The sequence below is a fragment of the Apis florea genome, unplaced genomic scaffold (genome assembly GCF_048593485.1).
Source record: "Apis florea isolate Af1SG1 unplaced genomic scaffold, ASM4859348v1 contig_3802_pilon, whole genome shotgun sequence".
Classification (NCBI taxonomy): domain Eukaryota; kingdom Metazoa; phylum Arthropoda; class Insecta; order Hymenoptera; family Apidae; genus Apis; species Apis florea.
The window spans coordinates 69743-96202 of NW_028256863.1; the positions used below are offsets into that span (position 1 = coordinate 69743).

A 26460-nucleotide genomic window follows, 5' to 3' on the forward strand; every position below is an offset into this window, starting at 1 on the left:
CCTGTCCCCTTCCAACCTTTCCTTCCTCTCCGAAAATTTACCGCGCTTCCACTGTTATAACCGTTCGATCCGATACACAGTTTAAATGTGTAGGCAATCGATCGTGAGATAACGGCGGCCGACCACACGTCGAAACTAATAAAACTGTTGCACAATCGCGTTGTGGGAACGGCGATCGTTGTCTCTCCTAACCAGCCTTATTCTTCGTTGTGTACGATTGTGTTGATTACCCGTTCGACGCTATCTTGTACGCGCGAAACCTTGCGTTACCTTGCTTGCTAGAATAGGGAGAACGCAGCCAACGTCGATTTTTGCTCAACAATACCATTCAGGATGGATGTTTGGTTGGGGAGGAAGCAACGTGGAGAAGGAAGAAAGTATGCGGGTTATAAATACAGAAGCAACGTTTGTAAAATATCGCCGCACCTGTGACACATAAAACTGGTTGAAATCGCGCGTGGGTAAAACGCGTTTGAGAAAAAGAGAAACGAGCTTCTTTAAAGGAGGGCCGGATGAACGCACCCTCCGCGTGACTCACTCGACAAACTATCGATGCAAACTCCCTTCTCCTTCTTCTATTCCGCGAGAAGGAGGAGGAGGAGGAGGAGGAGGAGGAAGAAGAGGAGCAGCAGGGCGTCTATTTTTGCGTTTAGTTTCGACTTCCTTCCTTCCTTCCTTCCTTCCTTCCTTGCTACGGTTACGGTTCGGATATATATACGATCGAGTAAATTCTTTTTACAACACGGTTAAATCAGCGTGAGATGAAAGGCAGGGTGTAGGAGATCGGTCGGTATTAATGCGGACAACGCATTAGACACGTCTCCGTGAGTAGTATCTAACAAAGATAAAGGCGTGGAACGAGGAGCGAGAGAGAGAGAGAGAGAGAGAGAGAGAGAAAGAGAGAAGTCTCTTTGATCCGCTTAGGCTGGCTGCGCCATCAAAGTAATCCGACGGTAGATTACTCTCGATACATACGTGTACGCTCGGTTGTCCGGCACCCGCGTTAAAATCCCTCGCGTGTGGGTGTATCCGCGTTTGTACTCGCTCGTGTCTACACGTATCTACCGCCGATTTATGCGGTCAACATCGCGATATCTCGTTCGTATACCGTCTCGGCTACGAAAATAGCGGCCGGGTATGCAGAAAACTTTGTATGCCTACGATTTCTCCGAATCTCTCCTCCAATTCCAACCGATTAGTCCGCCGGAATACGACGATTTATTTTACGCGCTCCTTCTATTTCCCGCCTAATAATAATAATAATAATAATAGTAATAGTAATAATAATTCTCCCCTCGACGAATCTTTACAACAGTTGAAAAGATGGAGTTGGATTCGCGTTGGATTAATTACACGCGGCAGCCACCACCCGTCAATTAGCGCCACTGTCGCATTACCATAACTATATATATATATATATATATTACACGTAACTCTCGTTTCCGTTCGAGACTAGTCGCCTCTTATCCGCTCGATTAACGTTCAATTAGGTTGGCCTGACAGCAGCCGTTCAACGCGAGCGCACCGAATTATTATTTTCACCCGTTCATCTCTCCGTTTCTCATCCTCTCCCTCGATCAATCCAGCTAGTTCCAGCCAATTCCTACCTTTCTAATATAATCCCGCGCGGCAATACCTCGATAAGGTATAGCTGTCAGCCTGTTAATTCTCGTTTCCACTAAGGTTACTTGCCTGTTGCTCGTTCGATTAACGGTCGATTAAGCCTGTCGGGCGGCCGTTAAGGAGATGCGGGGGGAGGGGGGAAAGATATGAAATGCGAGATACTTTATAATTTGAGATAACGTTATGAATGGTAACGAGCGCTCCCCGCCTTCTACGGTGCGTGCGAGCGAGCAACGTAACCGACCGAGCGTCGGTGTGACTAGCCAGCTCCACAGGAATATATATATATATATATATATAAATTCCTCTCGGCCTTTAATCGAATGGAAACTAACGAAGCCGAGCGTTATGCCGCTATAAATTTTTTTACGCGATTCGCGCGTTTATCGCGAAACCCGTCATACCGCGAAATCCAACTTGCTTCTCAATTTTATTATTATAACTTTATGAATTTCGATAGCCCCTCTCTCTAGCAAATTTTATTATCCCGCGCGTATAAATTTCAGGATCGATCGCGTTGTAAAACCTGCCTCGCGATATCTGTTCTTCCACTTTTAAATTTGTCACAAATTACACGAATGTGTGTGCGTGTGCGTGCGTGTGCGTGTGCGTGTGCGTGTGCGTGTGCGTGTGCGTGTGTGTGTGTGTGTGTGTGTGTGTGTGTGTGTGTGTGTGTGTGTGTGTGTGTGTGTGTGTGTACACAAATATTTACGCGCATAAATTAATGATCAACGAGCGGAAATATTTACGATCGAAGATAAAATCCGTTTTTTCGTTCGTTTATCCGGCCGTAAGATAGCCTACTTTGTGTACCGCGATTCAAATCTTTTTCGAAAAGAATTATCCCCCTTCCCCTTCTCCTCGAAGAGGATTAATTTTTCGAAAACGATCTCGTCATTTCCGATCATCGAAATTTTAAATGCGCGAAACCGTCTCGAATAAGAAATGAAATTTATAAAGACGATTGATATACGACGTGTTTTTAAACCGAAGCCGATATTGCGAGCGCGTGTAATATGCAAATAACGAAACGAGCGACGTTTTCTTTGAACCACCTTTTATTGCGTACGTGCAACGTGTGACATACTGCCGCTAAAATCAATAAACAAATTTTGTTTGCCGAAACAAATTATTATTATTATTATTATTATTATTATTGTTATTATTGTTATTATTGTTACTTAATAGCCGGTGGGCGAACCGTAAATTCCATTTGCACGGATAACGGGTATATTTTATTCTCGCGACTCGATCGATATTCTCGATCGTATATTCGTATACGCCGCTCGATTATTGCGATTCTAATTGGCGCAAACATTCCTATTTCCTATTTGCGTCGCGATACGCCTCAAAAAAAAAAAAAGAAAAACGTATGTTATTATTTCGATCGAGAGAGAGAGAGAGAGAGAGAGATTTGCGTCGATTTTCTACGACGCAAAAAAAAAAAAAAAAAAAAAGGAAAAAAATGAAAACGAAATTATCGATCGATCTCTTCAATTCGATCGAATTATTCGCGCACGATGCTTTTCTACGCGTATTCGTGGTCGCGTCTAATCTCCGCGTGAATCTTAATAACCGCGCGAATCACGTTCAGAGACAATTTCGCGAAAATTACGGAATAATTCAAGCGAAAGCGTTATCACGGTGGGAAAGTGGCCCGGCTATTGTGCTCCGTTTAAGCCGCCTCTTTCATATTACGCAGCCGTGTTTCACACGCGTAGGTGTGTAGTATCGCGTAATCAAAGAGATTAATTTCAACGTTGCTTTCTCGTTTTAGAAGCGGCTCGATTGAAAACGTTTCCCCACGCTCGCAATTCCCGACGCGTTCCACGATTATTATTATTGTTATTATTATTATTATTATTATTTAATTATAACGTAATTAATACACGAGCGGATAGAATTTTAAATATTTTTTTTTTTTTTTTTTTTTCACAATTAAAAATAATCGAGGCGAGGCGAGGAGCGATCGTTTGTACGCCGATGCCAATTTTCCAAAGCTCGCGTATTTTTCATTTCGGTTCGAACGCAACAATGTAACGCGTAATTTTCAACGTTTCGATAAACTTATCGCGAGTTATGGCATTAACCTTGCGCTAATTGAACCGATAAACGCGCGTATCTACGTTTCTTTACCTTTTTCAAAAAGAGAGAAAGAGAAAAAAAACACGAGCAACACTATAATTCTATAATTCGCGAGCGCGAAATAATTATCGCGAAATAACGATGAATAAGCGGTGGAACGACGGGTGGGGGGAGGAAAGTGATAATTTTCACCTCCTAATAGTTTAACACACGAAACTGTACGAAGAGTAGGATATGGAAAGGAAAATCGCGGCAAAACGCGACGATACATCGAGACGAATACGAAGGAACGAATTGATCGCTGGAGGCGGCACGTCGTTACGACACACCGTCGTGTCTCCATCCATCCGTCCGTCCGTCCGTCCGTCCATCCATCCATCCATCCGTCCGTCCTCTTTGAAATCGCGGTTCTTTGTTCAACTCCTTTCTCGACGCCTCCCCTCGGCCGAGCGGAACGAAACGTATTAGGTTATGGACCTCGGTTTTCCAGGCGCGCAAGTTATAAATGGCCGTTGCACGCCGAGCTGAAACGTGTGTGTATACATATATATATATATATATATATATATATAGGTTGGTTGGTTGGTTGGGTGGGGGGGGGGGGGGGAGGACGAGGACGCGGTTAGGCCGCGAGTTAGAAGCAGGAGCGAGATCGCGACACGGTGGCGCGAGACTGGAAGCGGGACTAGCTCGACGTGGTCGATGGAGGCGCGCGGGCTAGTGGACTCGGATTTATGAGACCGTCATATTTCGCAAGTTGCGAGCCGGTAATTCCTGGCCGTGCGCCGATTTATGGCCCTGCTGTGTCCCGCCTGCGCCATTAATCCTTCCCTTTCGCCCTGAATCGAACTTCCACCTATCCTCCGCATCCCCTCCCCTCTCTCTTCTTCCCTCTCCCAAATCATTCTATCCGAAACTTAAACTTTCGTCTGATCGATCGATCGATCGATCGATCTCTCGTCTTCTTTTTACGAGATGATAATTTCCTTTCGAAATATTTCATCTCTCTTTGTACATAACCTCTCCCAAATCATTTTATCCGAAACTTAACTTAAACTTTCGTCTGATCGAATCGATCGATCGATCGATCGATCGATCTTTCGTCTTCTTCCTCTTTTTACGAGAAGATAATTTCCTTTCGAAATATTTCATCCGTCTTTGTGCATAACCTCTCCCAAATCATTTTATTCGAAACTTAAACTTTCGTCTGATCGAATCGATCGATAGATCTATCGATCGATTCGATCTTTCGTCTTCTTTTTACGAGAAGATAATTTCCTTCCGAAATATTTCATCCGTCTTTGTGCATAATCTCTCCCAAATCATTTTATCCGAAACTTAAACTTTCGCGTAAATCTCGTCGAAATCGATCTTTTATCTTCTTCCTCGTTTCGAAATATTTCATCCGTACGTATCTATATGCATATACGGTAGCGCGATAATCTTCGTTCGAAGAAACGAAGAAAAAAAAGAGTACTTTCTTCCGGATGAAAACTCGTATCTACGAATCGATTAGACGCGTTTTACGTAACGAGGATAGCCGTCGAGTGGCCGGCAACGAAATAATTAATCCCGGCGCTGTCAGCGATCCTTATAGAAACGGCCGTCGAGCCAGAACTCGTCCATCGTACCATTTACAAGCGACGTCCGATAAACGGACAAATTAGCGATCGGAATCGGAGGGTTTCGAAATAAATAATTCGAAAATTTTTCGTGTTGCTACTATTCCTATGAAAGAGAAAGAAGAAGAAGAAGAAGAAGAAGAAGAAGAAGAAGAGGGAAAGAAAAGTGGTCGGTGGAGAAAATAATTAATCGGAACGATCGGCACGACGCGGTGCCTCTCTCTCTCTCTCTCGTAGAAACGAAGAGGAGCCGGTTGCGCGTCAAGTATTCGCGGAATGAAAACTGTCAGCGGGCTGACACGACGGACTGGTTGGGGGCGACAGCTCGCTAAATGCGCAACCACCCCGGCTGACTCTAGTCAACGTCTGCATACCATCTACCTGCCTCCATCACCGCCTCTCCAAAGTACGCGCGCGCTTCCCGATACATCCGCCATTTTTCCACGCTTGGAAAAGGAAGCCGTGTGCGTGAAAAAATATTACACACAGAAATGAAGAGGAGAAGATTCTTTCTTTTTTTGGATGCGCGCGACATCGACGCGTCCAATAGTCCATTAACCTGCCGGCAAGGCAAGGTTGGAAAGATAGGACGAAAACCACTTCAACTGGTTACCGCGAGACCGCAATGATTCGACTTGTCGATATCGATTTCCTGGACCGACGAGACCATCATCTTTTTCCCATCCATACGCGCGTATGCGACGAGCGTCAAAACTTGGACGAAAGAATGGAATAATTTATGGTATTCTTATCGACGAACGGAAGGATCGTTTTATTCGTTCGTCGTAGGTGAATTCTTTGTCCGCTCGTGAAAAAATTGGATGAATTATTTATCGCGACGATAATACTGGAATCTCTCTCTCTCTCTCTCTCTCTCTCTCCCTCGTACGAGTTTGCGCACGAGGGACGGTGACGTGGCCGATATTAGTATAACGTCAAACTTATAATTGGCGTGTCCCGATCGATATTTTAATTTATCTAAGGGGAACGCTCCAGTGATGCTGTCAGTACACTTAACGAGTAAGGACAGCTTGCCGAACCGGTGAGTAGAAAATTGAAAACGTGACGCCAGCTATTCAGATGTCGCATACCCGCATCGTTCGGCCTGTCAGGAAGTAATAAGTAAAAATAGATCTTTCTCCTTCGAGCCGCCAATTAGTTTGACAATTATTCGATTTACCATGCGGCGATCCCGATCGCAAACAGCCTTTCTTCTTTTTTTTCCCGCGTAACGAAACGATTAGAAAGTGTTCCACTCTCGAATTCGCTCGATTCATTGACGAAATTTCGCCAAATAAGGTGGTGCGGTTAGCAAATTTTCGAGAATCGTAAATATTCCAAAGACTTTGTTGCGCGCATGCCATTTCAATAGCCTTCTTCGATTTCCAATCGAAAGCGAAAAATAAGCAGAGTTGCTCAAAAGTTGGTGAAGACTCTCGTTAAAAACGAAAGATCAAGAGTTTCGTAAAAAGGACATTCTCGAATCGCCGCGTAACGGCTAATGTTTCGCGTTTGGCGAAAGGACGAGGGAAGAAGGGAGAAAGCGTTCTCGGAACGAGGGGGGGGGATGCAAAGCCGGCGAGACACGATCGAATCATGCAACGGGCCCATTGTCCCGCGGTAGATTGGCTGATTTCGTCGGGACGTTTGACGAAGCCCCACCGCTGTTGCGTTCGAGATTGATTGGCAGTGATAGGGCCCGATCGACAAGTACGACCGGCACAGAAGCTCGACAAAGGTAATTAATGGCTCGATCCGACTGTAGGTGTTCCGGTCGAGGACGTTCTTAAACGAGAGTTACGTCGATCTCCCCCCCCTCTCTCTCTCTCTCTCTCTCTCTTGGTTTTATTTGGGACGACTCGAGCTACGTTCCTTATATATATATATATCGAAACAAATAAGTAATAGATTCAAGGAGAGAAGGGATGATATAATATTTTATAGAGATAATGCACGAGATCTCTAGCCTCATCAGGCGAGGAAAATTCGAGAGTCGCGCAACAGGTGCGAATCTGGAAATTTCATCGAGTATGATTTAAGCGAGATTACTGTTTAAGATAGAAGGCGTGGAAATTAAGATCGCCCCGGTGTGGGAAGGAAGGTTTTTTTCCTCGCACTTTCTCTCCTCGCCGTATTTAATCCGTTTTATCGAATTATCGTAGGTCGAAAAGGAGATTCTTTTTGCGAAATTCTTGCTCGATTGTGGACGAATAATCGATACTCCTATCCCACGAATAGGTATTTCCAACCTGGCCGTTATTTATTTCACGACGCGATCTAATCCGACATCTTATCTCGATTATTAACCGAAAATAACGAACACGATCCCCCCACGATGTATCAACAATCATCGTGTACAAACGAATAAATTATTTTATTTCGAGTATGAAATGTCCACGAATGCGTTTAAAGATCGATGTAAACGTCGAGGAGGATTCGAATAGGAAAACGCGGTGGCGGGCATTCGTTTCAATTTAAACGGGGAAAGATAATTACGACGGGAACACGGAGTGTAACGCTGGTGTTCGGGTATGACGCGAAACAAGGGCGGAATAGGGCGAGGGGGGTGGAGACGAAAGCAGAGAGCGCGGAAGAGAAGAGAGCGAATCACGTTGGTCTGGTTGGTTGGCAGACTCGGTTGACGTTACTCCGAGACAGGATAGTTCCTGTCAAGCTACATGGAGACAAACGAGCGACCGGCAATCAACCGCTGTTAGCCCCGTCCGACCTTTCGCCAACCGCCATCTGACCGTTCCTTTTTGCCCCTAGAACCGTTTCATCATAATTTATTGTGATACTGTCACGTTAATAACTCAATTTATTTCGCTGGAAACCCTATTATTTTTATAGCTACAGCCTCCAGCTGGTCACCCGTCCTTCTTCTTCTTCTTCTTCTTTTCTTTTCAATCTCCGGTTCGATCTCGGATATTTCTCGAAAATTCGCAAAACAAGAATTTTCCTCTCGTGTGCGTCGTTCGAAGATACGAAATTTTAATTCGGAGGATCTTGAATTTGGGGGCGAGGAGAAGAAATTATCCGCGCGGTTGAAAAACTGGTGGAGCTTCGATCGCGGACATCGAGAAACGATGCGGTTATAAATCTTGGGCTGGAAATCGTGGGGAGGAAGAAAGAGGAGGATGGAATTATAGTTGCGAGCTGTTGAAGATCCGTAAAGTGTGCTCGTTAATTTGAAACTTTAATAGGCGGTTGTTCGTTCCTACCGGCTAATCACTTCATAAACATAGTGTGCCAGATACAAGGCAGATACAATGTCCGCATTAATCGTAAGAATTGCTGGTTTACGAGCGATGCGCGCCGCGATGTGTCTTTCGTTTCGTTCCGTTTCGTTCCGTTCCGTTCCGTTCCGTTCCTGCGCCGCGTCTGCATTACATCACGTGGCTAATTAAGCCCTCATTATTCTTCGTGAATTATGGCAGTAATTCACCGACTTTCTCTCACACGCAAACCATCGCGAGGATCCATCCAGTTGAATTTCAAATGAACGCCCATTTCCAGCCGATTATAAAGAACCACTTTCCCCCCTCCCCTTCTGCGATACTTTACACACCGATATAAAATATATCTTAGGCGGCGTGTAACTGCTAATTTATTCGATTTCGGAATAATGTTTCGGTTGCCCGATAACGTAACAACCTGCTGACAACCTGCGAATGAATCATAAGTTATTGCGGGTATTAGAGGCTTAGAAATTTCGTTCACTTCGTTATCGCTGCGATAATAAAACGGTGGGGAGGAGGAGGAGGAGGAGGAGAGAAAAAATGAAAGAAAAGGAGGATTGTATACGAAACTCGACCATTTTCAAAATCGAAATCGGTGTCCAAAAGATCGGGTTTCGTACGATCCTGTAATTTCCATAGATACATATACATATATATATATATATATGTATATGTGTATGTATAATTAACCCGTGCCGTCGATAACGAAGAATTACGACGTATTTTGATTCGAATCACGATCTTCATCGGGCATTTCTGCGTTAATAGGATTATAAATTTTAACGACGGATTTTTATCCAAAATAACACCGAATGAATCATTACGTTTAAAGGATGACAATCGTAAAACTTGAGGTTTATAATAAATGTGTCCTCTGAATAAAGAGAGAGGAAGAGAGAGAGAGAGAGAGAGAGAGAGAGAGAGAGAGAGAAAGGAACAAGACGGAGAGAACGGGTATTTAAATGTAAGCTGTTTCGTCTTGAATTTTAATCGAACCTGTCCGATCAACTTTCATTACGAACATTTATACTAATTTAAAGAAACGAAATTGCTCGTCTCGATCGGCGAGGTGTAATTCGATCGAATGAAATATATAATTATCACTTTTTTCCCCCTTCCCCGGGCTATATTTTATACCCATAAAATAAACGGACGTTTCTCGAATAATCCATTATCCCCAAGTTGCTTTCAATTATTTATATTTGAATAAACGCACAAACGATCGAAAATTTAATAAGCACTTCATCCATCCATCCGCGTATCATCGTCCTTCCTCGTAAATTCGTCGAACCAACGATCGTCGAGTCGTAAATTGAGAAACGAAGTCGTTCTCGAGCCGAGAGATAAATTTTCCCTTTCCTAACAATTTCCAGACAAGATGAAGAATAGATCGACGAATTCGTCTTTTTTTTTTTTTTTTTTTTCTCTCCTTTTCTTTTTCCTTTTTCTTGTAACGTTTATACCACGTTCGAGACGCCTCGCTCGCTCGCTCGCTCGCTCCTTACTTGGAATTCGTTCCAGCCACCAATTGAATCGCCGTACTCGGAATCGCTTAGCCGCACGCACACGCGCACCCCACTTGTATAATTCTGTTTGACGTTAATGAAATAAGTGTCAGAAACGATACGCTCGAACGTGATTACGAGGACAGCCACGTCGAGGATAATCGACGCTTTCGTTATTAAAACGTAATTCCAATCCGAAATCGAATTCGATATCGACACTTTTTTTCGCCCGCAATAACATACTCTTCGAAGGCTTACGTTTTTTAAGTACGTTCCTCGCGAAATGTTACTGTCGGAAAGTCGTAAGAACGAAAGTAGTTTTAATATTTTTATTTTACATATATAGGTCTTAACCTTTTCATTAACCAATTCTGTTACAACACCAATTAGTTGTTTTCAGTGTCTCTGCTTCTATTTCTTCGCTTCCAAAGCCAATCTTAAGCCTCTAAGTTGACTTTAGTCCAACTTTGTACGGTATCGGTGGAAATTCGTAACAACACTTTTCATTCCAAAGTATATTTTATATTATATAACTGTAAATGGTTAAAAATCATATTTTTCTTGAAGAGGAAAGCGTTCATACGTGTGATGATTAATAATAACGAGCCTTGTTCGAACGAAAATCTGTTTAGATTTAATTTAGCTCGTGTTTGGGAAGGGAGAGAGGTTCGTTAAGACGAGATTCGTACGTGTTAAGATTGTTAAAACGGCGCGATAAGGAGCGCGTCGTTCCACCCGAACCTACTAGCTCGAGTACTTATATCTAGCCTCGATTCGGCCGGATATATACGGGCTGGGAGGATAACGCGAGGCAAGAGATAGCTCGGGTTTAACCTCTCGGCACAAGCACCGCTATACCTCTCCTCTTACTTACCAACTCCTTGCCTCCTTATCACCAGCCCCGGCTATAACCAACCCAACTTTCCTCATCAATGTCCCATCCAACCTGCCGTCTCCGACTTCCTCCCCTCCGCTCCCTTTTGTCGCCAACATTTCACTTGGAAATTAACGATATCGATCTTTCGGTTTAAGGTTTTCGAAACAACAAATTCCGCCAATTCCGCGGAAAGGTATAATGAACGGATTCCACCTTTCTTTCCTCCTCCTCCTCCTCCTCCTCCTCCCGATCGAAAGAGTGGAAAGTGTATCGTTGTTTTGAAATAAATTTAAAATAAAACCGGAAGAGAGAGGATTCAAAGTTTTTCCAATCGAATTTTGGAAATCGGTAAAAAAGCGGGGAAAAGAGAAAATTTTTCTCGAAGAAGAAATTAAGTAAATATGCGATTGATTCGGTGGAGATGCGACGTAGTAACGTCCGTTGTCAGCCGGCTCCGTTACACCGATCACAATTACTCGGGCGGTTCCTTTGTAGTCGGCTAGATTGAGAGATAACTCGCTCCTTCATGCTCGATCCAATAATTTAACGTAATTACAAGCGTAGCATGCTGGTAGATAGGGCGGAGACGAAACTGCGTTCCACGCCGTATCACGGGATCGTAACGTGAAATGTCTTTTAATCGGGTTTGAAATTAATTCTGAATTCGCTTTGGCGGGGCGAAGGGAATCGTGGTAAAAATATTTTGTCGCCGTTTCTCTATGAATTTCGAAATAATTCAACGACGCATCCAATTTAATACTCCACCTCTCGGCTCAATCACGCTCGACCGCGCGATTATTTAATTATTATCGCAAGGTGAAAATCTTCGTTTCTTCTCTCTTAATATCTCGCGCGTTTAAGCGTTAATAATCGATATAATTGACAAGCTTGAATTAACGTTATTCGTTTTAACCGATCAAAATTATATAATCTTATTTGCATTGTCGTACTCTTCTACCCGATTTACAGACGCGTTATGTACATTTTGTTTAAATTTGTCTCGAATCGTTTTCTTCCTTCCTCGCCGTGTAAATCGCGAATAAATTGTGCGAGTTGTTGTTACGTTTATATAATATTCGACGATACGATAAAATGTGGTGGAATAATGATACGATGATTCGAAAAAAACACGTTTTTCAAATTATTCGATCCCCTTTTTTATCGCTTTGCATAAATATAAAAGTCGTGTTTGTATAATTACATTGTAATTTATGTTTCTCAATTTTCGTTACAAATATCTCGACATCTTACTTCTCGAGAGAATGCTTCGATCGTAATATACCGCAAAATCGTAATATACCTTTCAAAAGTGAATATTTATATACGTAAAAACGCGATAAGATATATTTTATTATTATTATTATTATTATTATTCCACGTATATCGACTATGTACGGCTATATAGCGTTATAAAAATATACTTGGTTTTTTTGTTACGCGTTCCAATATGCGAAACAAATGGTCAACGGTTCGTTTTTGTCCGAATATTACCGCGCAAAAAATATACAAGTACACGGGTACTTGGGTATTGGAGACACGAAATTCTAGCCTCGCTTTATCTCGTTTTCCCAATTAAACGTCGAGCATAGACAATAAACGATGAAAGACGAGAAGCGAGAGCTCGAGCGCGGGAAGAAAAAAAATTGGAATGAATGTCGTCGCGTTATTCGCTTCACCGGGTTCGAAGAAGATATCTCCACCTCGGAATGACTGCCGAGCATGTATCCGCGAGAAGAACTGGACGGGGATATAACGAACAAATACACGAAATTCTAGCCTTATTTCTCTCTTTTTTTGCCGATTACGAACGATGGCGAAACGCAGGCAAACAATGACAGGTAAGGAAGGAGCGAAAGAGAGGGAACGAAAGCTCGAGCACTTGACGAGGAAAAAACTTAAATGGCCGTGTTTCGGTGTCGCATTAGTCGGTTGGCTGGGTCCAAGGGAGATATCGAGGAGTCCAAGTGGCGAGAATACTCGAGCCGTGTATGTATATATATATATATATATATACACCTGCGAGAACAATTTGTGGCCGGTATCCAAGGCATACAAGGAGATAACGAAGGAAAGAAAAATGTTCGTTAACACCGAGAACGTTTTCGTTTTCGAACGGTCGACGTCGCGACGCAGACTCGAAGAGCGGGGGGTAAAATTTCCCGGGGGGTGGAATTTCGAAGGAAGAAAAGAATTACGGATGGAATCGCGCCAAATTCCATTTTGATGGATGAAATTAAACGAAGATTCGCGAAAGCGTCGATCGATTATTACCGTGCTTAGACGTGTAACGTTTTAGCGACAACCAACTAATAAAACGTGGAAGAGAGAGACGGTAAAGTGAAATGGAAGGGAAAGGAGCCGCGTGAAAAATGGTTAACGCTATACCATTAAGAAGAAGGCTACGATATACGACTCGTGCAACATTATCAGCCATCCGGCGGAACCTATGCCTTTCCTTTCCTTGCCTTGCCCCTTTCACCATCGCGACTCGACTCGACTCGACTCGGTTGATCGCTATGCCACTGTCGTATTATGTAAATTCTTCACATCTCGACATCTCTGACCCCGCGATTAGTTATTCGCGTAAAGTTTCGCGTAAGTAACTCTTTCCCCCTTCTCGAATTCTCCCCCGTATTTTTCAATTTTTCACCGCTTTCGATATCGATCGAAAATTGAATCGAGCACCGATTATGATTAACCTTATTATATAAGGGAGCGAGAAGAAGGATGGACGGTGCGCGCTCGATCGGGGAAAGGGAAAATGGAAGAAGCAGCAGCAGCAGCAGCAGCTCGGAGGTGATCCTTTACGCCGTTTCCAACGAGCTGTCCGACGATCGAGAAGATGAACGCGCATAGTCAATACCGAGTCAACGTCCAGAAACGTGTGGACGTACGTCGTGGAAGAGGAGAGAGGAGGACAGAGGGGGAAGAGGGGAGGGGATAACGAGCGGCGGAGAAGGAAGGGAGATGGAAGTGAGGTCGAATAACAGGGTACGCTCCGATCAACATTAATCACTATCCGAAGCGAGTAGATAGCCGTCGAATGCTCGCTTTCTAAAGCAAGGTGAAGGGGTGGCTGATAGATGGAGGTGATGAATGGCTCCGTGACGGGGAGCGATCCATCATCTCGGGGCCGACATCACGGGAGCTGCCTACCGCGAGAGCTAGCAGGAGAGATTTCGCGCGAGAGGTCACCTCGGCTAATTCATCATCCGGTCCGTCGCACCACCTCCCCCTCGCCGCTTAGCACACACTTCAACCCTCTCCTCTCAGTTTTTCACCCACTTTCCTCTCCACCTCTCTCTCTCTCCCTCCCTTTTCTTTCCTCTCCTTCCTCGTCTATCGCGATAACCAATAAGGCCGGAATCGTACGCGTCGTCAAATTCGAAGAAAATCCGAAATTCGATCTCGAATCGACCGTTTAAACCTTCGAATCCTTTCGTTTTTTTTCTCTTCCTCCGCCAATTTCGCCGTATAAATTAAAAATCCGAATATTTGAACGAGAACATACGAGAAAGATTGTGGGCGCCTCGTGGAAAAATATATAAAAGTATTTGTTTCTTATTTATTTTCAAACGGATGCGGCGAAAAATAAAGGGGAAAATATTTTCTACCACCGCTATCTTTCGAGCGATATTTCTTCGTCACCGAGACGGATGTCGTCTTCTCGACTCTCGCCCGATGATCGATGGAAATAATGTAGTAGCTGTCCCATGCTTTGCCGTGAAATGGATGCTACGGTAACGTGCCGTGATAATCTGTTTTACGATACGATACGCGCGATAAACGAAATTAATTAAAAAAGAAAGTAACGCGGAATTTTTCTTCCCGCCGATTATTCACCAGATAATGTAAACGAGATTATCCCTTGAACGGATCGAATCGTGTAGAAATAGAGTCTCTGAACTTTTACTCTGGTAAAAGCGTGGAAAAACGAAACGAAAAAGAAGGAAAAGATGTACATTGAAAGGATATTCAAAAGCAACGGGCTGTAACTTCTTACTTATATATATATATAATTGTTGGAAAAGAGGGAGCCGCGGGTAGGTCGAAATTAAATACGTTCGTACACGCGAACGGTGGGTGGCGGTCGTGCTGGGTGTAAATGGAAGTAAGAAGGAGGGACGATGCATCATAGCGCCGCGGGAGACGGGCTGCGTCTCATAATGACTAAATCGTGGAAAAATTGGATGGATTTGATTAATTACGTATTAATCAGGAATCGATCGGGAAACGTAACGATAATTGCGATAATTTTCACGCGGGGGGGGGGATTTTTTGAACGTTTCGCCTATCGATTTCGTCTTTCTCGCAATTTCTGGCGAAGGGAGGGGATCGAAGCTGTAGCTTATAGATGAATTATAGTTGCTCTTTGCTGTCGCGCGTTCAACGGTGATGTATGACTCGGCGGGAGATGGTAGGTAGAAAACATCCACGATGTACGGCCTGTTAATAACAGCAAGAATGAACGAACGGCTGCACAACGCGGTACACAGATGCCGCTGGCGGCTAGACCCCCTTTGTGTTTTATTACAAACGATACGTCAGCCACGATGTATGGGCTGCTTTTATCTGCGGCCTGTTATTGATGTGCTAAATTGTCCGCTCTGACTCGTAAGACTGGCCAGGACTGGTTGATTCCACGTCATTCGAGCACGCTCTCTCTCTCTCTCTCTCGATGATGACAAAAAGATCCGGTCAACCGTTTCTTCGTCAAAAATTGCACCCGCCAATTTCGGCGAGACCGCTTTTGCACGCCCATCTCCTCCGTCGGACGACTCGTCGATGAAAATCCGAAAGGATAGGATTCCTCTGTTCGAAGAAATTGAAAATTCGGGGGTTGAGGATAATAATCGAGCAAAAAGGAGAAACTCGAGATTATAAAACCGGATAATAAATCGTTCGTCACCTTTATTCGTGCCTCGTTCTGCACGTAACTACACGTTCCCGTTTTTCCCAATTATCAAGATAAACCTGAATAGAATAACAAAAAGACACGCCGGGCAAAAGAGAATACGCATTAAGTATGTACAATGTGCGCTGTAACTTACAAAGTAGTTGATAAATTGCCATCTGTCGCGTTTACGTTTTGAAAAACTGGCTAGGATGGATTTACAATCTCGTACGATTGCGCGCGCGCGCGCGCGCGAGAGAGAGAGAGAGAGAGAGAAAAAATAGTTATTGCAGGCATGACTTACTACTCGTTCTTGGGGGGAAAAAGTGGGAAAATTATTACGCCTCGATAAACGAGAAGTAACGCGTCATGCATTATCCCATTACTTTCATTGACGTTGCAATTTTGCGCGACCTGTAATAATAGTTGTATATCGATCGATGATTTTGCTTCCATCTTTCGAGTCGTGATAATTTTTGAAAACTTTGCTTTGTTTCGAAAAAGTCGTGTGGTTTTTAAGAAAAAGAGAGAGAGAGAGAGAAAGCATAACTCGTATATAATTGGCGTAAACGTTTCAACTTGTTGAAAACGTGAAGAAGAGGAAAAATATTTTTTTTTTTTTCTTTTTCTTTCAATTTATTTCGCACAAGTATATGAATACATTTCTACGTCGTTACATAAGTTTTCAGCCTTGAGAACATTTCATTCGTTAGGCCAATGTTGAAAATGTTTTTTTTTTTTTTTTTTTTTTATATATATATATATATAGTTACTCTTAAACGCTAAACTCGTTACATGATAAATAAAAATAATTACCTATCGGATTATCTTAGCTTCCGCAAGCTTCTATTTTATTTCATACTCTTATATATATATATATATACACGCTCGCATACGAAGTGAAGGAAACACTGTTATTTTATTGAAACGCGCAAACAACAACAACACGCCTGTACATATCTTTTCATATACTTTTACACACAGATATATATATATATAACACAGATATCGATCCCTTATAAACAAACAACAGCTAAAGAAGAAGACTTGTTGGCAGACTTTTGAACGAGGAGGGTGAGGGTGAGGTGGAGGAGAGGGAGGGTGGCGTGTATAACATAAGCGACCGCGTTAATACGTCAGCGATCGATGGGGAGAGAATGCGCGCGTGTAAATAGTCTAGTTGGAACAACGGACGAGTAGTCGCTAATTGAGATTCAACGATGCGCGTAATGGTGGCGAAATAACACGAATTCCAATCCGTGAAACGCGGGCGGGGAACGCGAGATACGAGGAAACTATTCATTCCGACGGTTAAAATCACCGAATATTTCAGGCTCGTGGAGAGAGGCACCCCGCAACTGTCGTGGAAACGACGGAGGGTTAGAACACGACGTGGAGGAGAGCCTTCCTCCTCCGCGTGGGTCTAAAAACCACCCACACCGTCTCTCCATCCCTCTCCCTCCGACGCTAGGCTGCGGATTTATGCGCTCCGCCGCTGATACCCGCGACTTGCCGCTCCGTCCGTAATGAAAGAAATAAATTTACTCTCCTACTACTCTACGTGTAGCGATCCCGGGGATCGAGCACCCTGGTGGCGCGAATCGGAAACCCACCAGACACCCCCTTCTTCCTCTCTTTCTCTCGTCGTTTTATCCCTCCGTTTCGTTCGCGATATCGTTGGGACGAACGTACACGCACGGAATACGGCTCGTCGCGATATGAAAATGACGAAATGAACGAGTGAGTGAATGGAAACTCGAAATTTCGGATTTTTTTTTAATCGAGGAAAAAGAAGAGAAAAAAGGGAGAGGGGGAATGGAAGACGGAAAAAACGTTCTAATGTTTGAGAAAAACGAGTAATGTTTTCTGCCCATCGAAATATATAGATGGGAAGGGAAGAAAAAGTGTTGATTCGTTGATCGGAGAAAAAAAAAAAAAGAAAAAAAAGAAAGAAAGAAGAAAAGAAGAGTTTTACAAGTATCAAGGGAAAAATTGACAGTTATAAAAGTAAGTGAATGAAAAGACATTTAATGATTTCACAAAACATTATTTTTATTAAAGCGGTATGGAAACTCAACGATATTTACAAGAGATATTTACAGTGCAAATAATGCGTTTTTTTTTATAATCGTACATTTTCTTCGATCGGAATATTATAGTTTCAATAAAATAAAAAAGAGAGAAAAAAAAAAAAAAAGAAATTAAAATCCCACGATTTTCATTTTCCGAGATAAATCGAAAAGATTTCGTTAAAAAGATATATTATTCCCTTTATACCAGTTGCATTGAAGAAAAAAAAAAAGATCCAAGAAACGATATATCGTAACACGATTTTCGGCTCGATCACACTCGACGACCATCACATCTCTCTTCCACATCTCCGTACAAACGATACGAATAAGTTAGACGATACACTTTTATAGATTACAGCGTTAGATACGATCGTTAATATTATCTTTATCTCCTATTAATTTCTCTCTCTCTCTCTCTCTCTCTCTCTCTCTCTCTCTCTCTCTCTCTCTCTCTCGAAAAAATAGAGTAATATCACAGTTATATTGTGGACATTAGAACATGCACGACCGTTTCAAAGACTCTCTCGCGCCGTCGAACGGCGTTTTTATCGTCGAAGAAAACGGGGATGGATGATGAGCGTCCTCGATTCACGTTCTCGCGCGATACACGGATTCCGTGATTAAGAAACGAACGAAGAAGAAGAAAGAAAGAAAGAAAGAAAGAAAGAAAGAAAGAAAGAAAGAGAGAAAAAAAAAGGAAAATTTCGACGACGTTTTCCGATGCTCGCGCATCATCGCGCCGTAGATAGATGATAACGAATAAAATTCATCCCTCCTCATCGGCGTTTTCGACGTTTTATATCCGGTGTACATGTTCCTTCCTACGTAACGATCAAAACGTCGGGGAGATTTTACACGTCGATATAATAGATTTTCCACGATGAAACGTCAAAAAACTCACGTCACGCGAGATATCTTTAGAAACTTGAGAAAATCTGTAATCTTGTTGTAATTTATACACGCACACGCACGCGCACGCACGCACGCACACATATATACATATACACATATGCAATATATATATATATATATATACACACGTATGCATATATATAGATATCTCTTTAAATAAATTTCTATGATACACGTTGAATTATTATTTACACAACAGCAACAACAGCAGCAGCAGCGGCAGCGGCGGCGGCGGCAGCAGCGATGGTGTTGGCGAGCGAACGAACGAACGTCGTCGCATCATATCTCTCGTCGGATTCGCTACGTTATATTACACTAACCGTATGACGGAGCGTACACTGAAAACGTTCGACACGATTGGCGGCCAGCATCGTCCACGATTCAAGGGTGTACAGCAGCACCGATCCTCTGCCCGTAGATCGCGTACGGGGAGTAGTAGGGTCCGAGCGCGTTGAACGCGCTGTAAGGCGAGGCGGCCAACGAGGCTGGAAGAGGCCCCGTCGGCGGTTTCCCGTACGGATGGTATCTAGCTCCGAGGGGGCTGAGCGAAGGCGTCGGGTAAGTGGCGGCGGCGGCGGCGGCGGCGCTCGCGCGGTGGAGAGCGGCCGACGGCGAGAGCAAAGGATGCGGATGCGGGTTGGCGAGGAGGGCCGCCGAGGAGGACGCCGCCGCCGCCGCGTGATCGCCACCGGCCAGGCTGGTGTGGCTGCGAAGATGCTGGAGAAGCTCGTCCGAGGTGGTGAACCGTTTCCCGCAGTAGGAATCGCCAGCGATCCAATTGCAAACGTACGGCCTGCCCCCGGTCAGCGTGGACGGGTAGGAGAGCGACGGGGGGGCCATGGGGCCGAACGACGATAACGCCATCGCCAGCCCGTACTTCTGATGATCGCACTGCGTGCACCCGCTCGGGCACGTACCGGTCCCCATCATCAATTGCGCGCTGTGCATACTGTATTGGCAGCCGGTGCAGTAAGGATCCTTGCACACGGGCACCAACGCCTCCCCGCCGGCGGGCGTCTTGACGCGAGCGTAGCTCAGATACGGGTTCCCGCCCGTCGGGGTGCTCGACGGATAACCGAGGAGGGCGGCCGCGGCCGCGTGATGATGCGAGAAAGGGGACGCGCCGGCGAACGGCGGTCTGAACGCTGGATTCTCCGCCAAACCGGGTGGGCAGCACAACGGATTTCCCGAGAATCCTGCCAGGGTGCCGGGCTTGTACGCCGCCAAATTGCTGCTATCCTTGGCGTGGCCGCCCGAAAGGATCTCCATACCGGATCTGATGATCGGGCTTGTTCCGTTGTTGTTGTTGCTGCTTGTACGGGGCGATCCGTCGGTTTTCTCTCGATCCGCGGGCGTCTTGCGATCGATGATGGACGGTGTGGTGCTCGACGTGGCCGTCGCTTGACTCGCGGGCGAGGCCGACTTCCGACCGACGGGAGTACGATTTCCCGACGACTTTTTCTCCGCGTGATTCCCGCTATCACTCGCACTCATCGCACCACCACCACCACCACCACCACCACTGCCGCCGCCACCACCACCACCACCACCACCTCCACCACCGCCGCCACCGCCACAACTCTCTTGACCACTGACACTGTGAACACTAGCTTTGGAAGCAGGCCTACTCTCGTCGGAGGACGACTTCTTCGAGACAACGTTAGTCTCGTATGGTTTGAACGCCAACGATTTCCCGTCCGACGGGCTGCTGCGTGTACTCCGTTCCAACTTGGCGGCTGGTGGAGATTTCGCATTCGTACCGGTATTCATGCCTTTGGACGTTTTATCCAGCGGGGAAATCAAAGGTTTTGTCGGTGAATCGGCACCTATTTGACTGCATGTTTGAGCCAATAAAGCTAAAGGACTCTTCTTCGCATCCAACTGTAAAATAAAGTTGAGCAACACGTTACACTTTTACAAATACGACGAAATAAAAATGGGTATTCGAGATGTTTTGGAAAATGAAATAGAAATAGAAGAAATTCGATCGGGAACACGCGATCGAGATATAGACGTGTACGGTATACAGCAACCCGTCGGACAACGCGTACCGTCGCTAGCTTCACTATCGTACGTTATACAACATATCGATAGATCTCGAGCTATTCGTTCTTTTTTTCCCTCCCCCGCACGATATTTTCGGGAGAGAAACTTGTCCTTTCTATCGTTTCGCGATAGAAAAAAGAAAAAATAGTCTACGAGAAAAAACGTTATTTCTCTCTCTCTCTCTCTCTCCCTCCCTTCCTCTTTTTCTCTAAAAACCTACTTAAAAAAGGAGGACGAGAATCGAGAAAAAATAGGAATTCAAAAATATATGTATATATATATATATACTGACCGTGGTTGGAAGCGGAGAAAGATAATCCGGTTGTAAATATTGATTATGTCCAGTGGTCAGCATACCGCCTTCCTCGAGAACAACCATTTGGTTTTGCACTTGTTAAGCGAATCACTGCACGAAACTACGATTGAACAGAGGGCACAGACGGAATAAACGTAAAAAAAAGCGATATATTTCGCGCATTCGCGAGGCACAGTTTCGCGTATATATATATATATATATATACATATATATATATATATATGCGATATATATATATATACGCGTTTTGGTCGATCGATCCTTCCGTGATACGAAATATACGGTATACGAAACGGAAACGATGCACACCGAACGGAATCCAGGAAAATAGTAGCAGCTCTTGACCGAGCTGTGCGGTGCACGGAGTGGAATGCGACCGCAGCGCCGTCTGCCGACCAGAACCGTTCTCTTCCTCTCCTTCTCGCTCGGCCGGGCCTCCCGTAACCTGTCCTCTCTCGCCCGCCCCCACCACTTCCAGCCGGAGGATTATGGTGGGAGAATTGCGGTGGGGTTTGGCCCTGTGTGGGGTGTGGGAAGGCATTCTAATTCAACACGCCACCCATGATGTTGGCCCGACGATGACAGCTCCCATCCCGGCTTTGATATTTCACCGCTTTTACAGCCGTCCATCCCCTCCGTCCCTCCCACCCTCCCTGCCTGCGCCCCTCCGGCTCCGCAGCTCCCCTCTCGGCCCCCCTCTCCGCGCGCCCCTACCCCGCAGCCTGCCATAGCTACCTCGACACGGAACCTCGTCCCTGCCACCACAGCAACCCGATATTTTATACCGTGAAACCTGTCTGTCTCTCCGACCGGCCCCGCTTAATAAGCAGCTTTCAAAATAGAAATGTAATGGGTCGGTGGGGAAGGGAATGTCGGGTGATTGATTGCTCGCTCAGCGACTTACCGACTTGCCACAGCCCACGGGGTAACGAATGACAGCCACTTAAGCGCTGTTTGCCTACAGTTTTGTAAAAGCGTTTTAATTATCGCCCCGACCGCGCCTCGAGTTTGTCGCGTACGCTCATCCACCGTATATACATATATATATATATACATATATATATATATATATCTATATATCTATATATATATACATATATATATATACCTACCCGAGTCCCGATCTCTTTCGACTCTCCTCAACGAGGCGAGAGATCCCGCGTCCTATCTTCGTCGACGACTTTCCAATTTTCGTTTCGTTCCCTCTCCCCCCCTCTCTCGAACGCGCGCGCGCGCGCGAGCGCGAAACGACCGCAAGTCGATCGTGACCCGATTTGTAAAATATACCCAGCTTATAAACACGGTTCGACGCGGTTGCAAGATTGTGACACCGTTTCACGCGATACGATTTTAAATAAGATAAAGCGATCGGTCGGCCGACCGAGTATGTTACGTTACAAGGTAATTACGACGAATTATCACCGCGCGGACTGCGTATTCGCGGTAAACCGATAAAGTTAGTCCGAGTAGAGGGTTATTTCGCGTTGGAATGCAAACTGGTATATAATATATAATATGGTGTACAGCGAATGTATAGTCGTGTGTCAGTTGTTGTCGTTTCGATTTCAATTCGTAACGTTTCGCGCGCGGACGAGAAACGCGCGCGATAAAGTGCGATTATTTTTTCCATCGCAAAAATTCTAGATAAGATTTAAATTTTAAATCAACCGTTTGATCAACGAGGGGAGAGAGAGAGAGAGAGAGAGAGAGAGAGAGAGAGAGATTTCGCCGTATCGAACGGATGGAAAGAAAAAAAAAAATAACTTTATCCAAGCTATAATCATCGATTCGAAGATAATTCCAACTTTTTTTTTAAAAATAAATTTACATATACATCCGACAACGAATACAAATAATCGTAAGGATTATATTTATACGGATAAGGATGATCGTGTACGCGTTGAATTTCCATTTTCAATCAACGGGATTCGAGACGAGGTAATATTAAATCTTTCTATATCTTGTAATATTTCCCAGAAGAAATAAAGGTCTCTGGGAGTTCTACTTCCATTGTATATCCGTCTTTGTTTTCCCGTTCATCTCTCTCTCTCTCTCTCTCTCTCTCTCTCTCTCTCTCTCTCTCCCTCCCTCTTGCTCCGTTTCTGCGAAGTTACGGCGCCGTTAATACCCCCCAATGGCAAGTCTTTGACGTTTTGACGCTGACGGATGAGTTTACGGCTAATATAGTTCTCTTTCATCTCCGCCGCTCCTTCAGCCCACGTTTCGGAGATTTCAAAACGACAGCTACCAGACGGATAAAGATTCAGCTTTGATGCTTTAGTGACAGATGTAGCGACATAAACGATGTTTCGTAAAAAAAAAAAAAAAAGGAAGGAAGGAAGGAAGGAAGAAAAATCGAGTAATGGCCAACAGTATGACCAACTGAAATTTATTGTGAAATTTATTTGTCGTCTCGATAATATTTTGGACAAATAAGCGGTAAAAGGAAAAGAAAAGAGAAAAGGTGCTCCTTGTTACGTCGTACGTGTAATATTTTCGATTTTTCCTTTTAGTTATCGTTCCTCTCTTCATTCGCACACGATTGGCAAGTAAATCATACTCGGTGTTGGCCGATACACAGGACAGGATATAATAATAATAAAAGCGCGACAAAGGTAGTAACAAGGTAGCGTCTAAACGAATTTCCAAACGAGCGAAGGGTATTGTTATACCCAATTTCGGGGCATTTGTCGTCTCCTCCGTCGTTTTCGCCCGAATTATTATTATTATTATTATTTATTGTTACAACAGGAGGGGAAAAGGTTTCCCTCTCGATAATAATACGATAATAAGATTTTTACGATCGTTGCGTTATTGTAAAATCGTCAAGCAGTCAACGACAAACGTCGTAAATAAGTGGAGGTAATTTGTAGCCATATTTCACGAACGCTTGGAGAATGGAAACGAGGCGTGTCGATGAATCAGACGCTTTCCGCGAAAACATATATTGCGTTCTATTCGAGATCTACCCGTTTCATTCATTTATCGGCCATCTTTTTCAACGAGAATTTCGAAAACCAATATACATACGTTCGTACGTGTATCCACGATATGGAAGAAGGCTTAGGACGCGAAACGACAGCTGTCTTCCGAATCTTGTTGTTGGACGAGGAAGAAGAAGAAAAAGAAGAGGAGGAGGAGGAAGAAGAAGAAGAAGAAGAAGAAGAAGAAGAAGAAGAAGAAGAAGAAGAAGAAGGCTCTCTTCATGGAGAGTGTATAATTTACACGATCCATGGCGTCTATTCGAATCGGGCATTAAACCGCAATAGCTTTTCAAACGTCACCGCTATTCTCGAACGAAGAGATTGGACGATACTTTGGCAATACAGGAGGATGATCGTTGCTCGTGACGTATTGTGACCAAACGAATTCGCCTCGGGGACAATAGATACTAGAGAACGGTGGATAAAAGTGTAAAAATGCTGACAAGCGGATAATAAAGGAGGCAGTCAGTCACTTTGAGAGATGGCGCGGAACAAAGGGGGTTGAAGGGGGGGAACGGGAAAGTTGAGCTCGGTGAGCCGTGAAAGGGAAAAAGATGGATGAACGCAAACGCAGTTGGCGCGCACCAAGGAGAAACAGAATTTGCGGCTGGTAATAAATCATAGCGGTCTTCTTTCTTTCTCCGCCTCATCCCCCTTGTTTCTTGTACCATATACACACGTATACACACACACACATATATATATATATATATATATATATATATATATATATCGAACCATATACACGAGAAGGAAAAGAGGGGTGAGATGCGATTATACACGTGTATATATATAAGTTGCTTTTAGAATTCGACCTATATAGAAATCCCATCGATCGATCGAGAAAACAACATCGATTCGATCGATGTCGAGATTCGAGGGAGAGAAAAAAATGAAAGGAGCGTATATATATATATATATATATAGAGAGAGAGAGGGGCCCGTAAGCGATAACGGTAACGAGCGCTCAAGCAACAATAACATAACTGCGCGCGACTGGCTCGTAATTATTTCTGACACGGCATTTCATCGGCACGGTGATCAAACAGGTCACGTCGTCGGGCTTCCGACGGTGTGACAGTCTATACGGGAAAAGGGGAAGAGAGAGGGTGAGGGGGAGAGGGGGGTGGGGAGGGGAAAGAAAAAAGGAAAGGAGAGAAAAACGTATGCGGCAATAATAATAAGAGGAAGGGGGAGGGATGGAGACGTAGACAGAAATACGAAGCTGGTGCAGCGCGGACAACTCGGCAAGGGCCTCGGTTGCCTCATGTTTAAATCAGCGATAACGAGAAGCCTCGGTGACATATGTCACTGTCGCTGTCAGCCGGCTACACAATCAATATAGTCACCCACCCGTCCGTTCGTTCGTTCGTTCGTTCGTTCGTTCGTTCGTTCGTCCGTCCGTCCGTCCGTCTGTCCGCCAGCTAGCTCGCTCTCAGCCTGCCTGCCCGCTAGCTTGCCCTCCAGCCTGCCTGCTTTTCAACCTTCACATGCATACACCGTATTCCACCCGATAATGTATTCGGTACGTGACTTCGTATTCGACAAATACAAGAGCGTCCGGCGACGATGCGACCCGGACCGACCATTGCCAACTATCTTCCTTCCCTTGCTGGCCAAAACGCGTTTGCTTCTATGGGGGGGCGGGGGAAAGGTAAGCGGGATGCTTTTCAACCGCCGCTTTCCTTCTTTCGATCGTGTCTCGTTACGAATCGAGTGGATTTTTTTCGAGTTTAGAAAAAGGAGATTTCGTCGACACGCGGTGTCGATAGAAAAAAATGTGGCGAGATTAATTAATACCGAGTTGGAATAACAAGTATGACGTTGGATCGAGTCGTACGACTTAATCGAGGCGACAATTTGTCGATCGTTCTTATACCTCCTGTTTATATACGCGTGATTAAATAGCTTTATCAGCCGTGATCAATAACGGCCGACTTGGCTGCTTTTCAGCCATTTACTTATCTGTACACGCATCCTCCTCCTCGATTCATCGATTGAAAATAAATTTTAACGAGTCGTCGTTTCTTTTTTTTTTTTCTTCTTTTTTTTTTTTTCGTCGATTTCAACCAAAATTAAAAAAGAAAAAAGAAAGAGAAAACGCACGGACGATTGTCGTCAATTATAAAGTTGTATTCTCATAACACGCGTATACGAACGGGAAAAAATCATATAATATTTTTTTGCTTCCCTTCCATTATGGTGATTTACGCTTTTACGTATTTAAGATAGATAATTATTAATATATATATATTTAATGTTAATTCGGATGCGTTATAAATCTC

At 44.3% G+C, this 26460-nt stretch overlaps 1 protein-coding gene across 1 annotated transcript; it reads right to left on the reverse strand.

The window, feature by feature from the left end:
* Positions 1-16454: 16454 nt before the first annotated feature.
* Positions 16455-21772, reverse strand: noc (zinc finger protein no ocelli). The gene is made up of 2 exons (XM_086916508.1): positions 21168-21772; positions 16455-20710 (listed from the first exon to the last, which is right to left on the reverse strand). The coding sequence occupies exons 1-2, from the start codon at positions 21252-21254 to the stop codon at positions 19211-19213; spliced, it is 1587 nt and encodes a 528-aa protein (XP_086772634.1). The 5' UTR covers positions 21255-21772; the 3' UTR covers positions 16455-19210.
* Positions 21773-26460: the final 4688 nt, after the last annotated feature.

Coding starts and splice junctions, on each gene's coding strand:
- noc (XM_086916508.1), bottom strand. CDS start 21,254: ATGGTTGTTCTCGAGGAAGGCGGTATGCTGACCACTGGACATAATCAA. Junction 20,711..21,167: donor TTTCTCCGCTTCCAACCACG/GTCAGTATATAT, acceptor TTTATTTTACAG/TTGGATGCGAAGAAGAGTCC.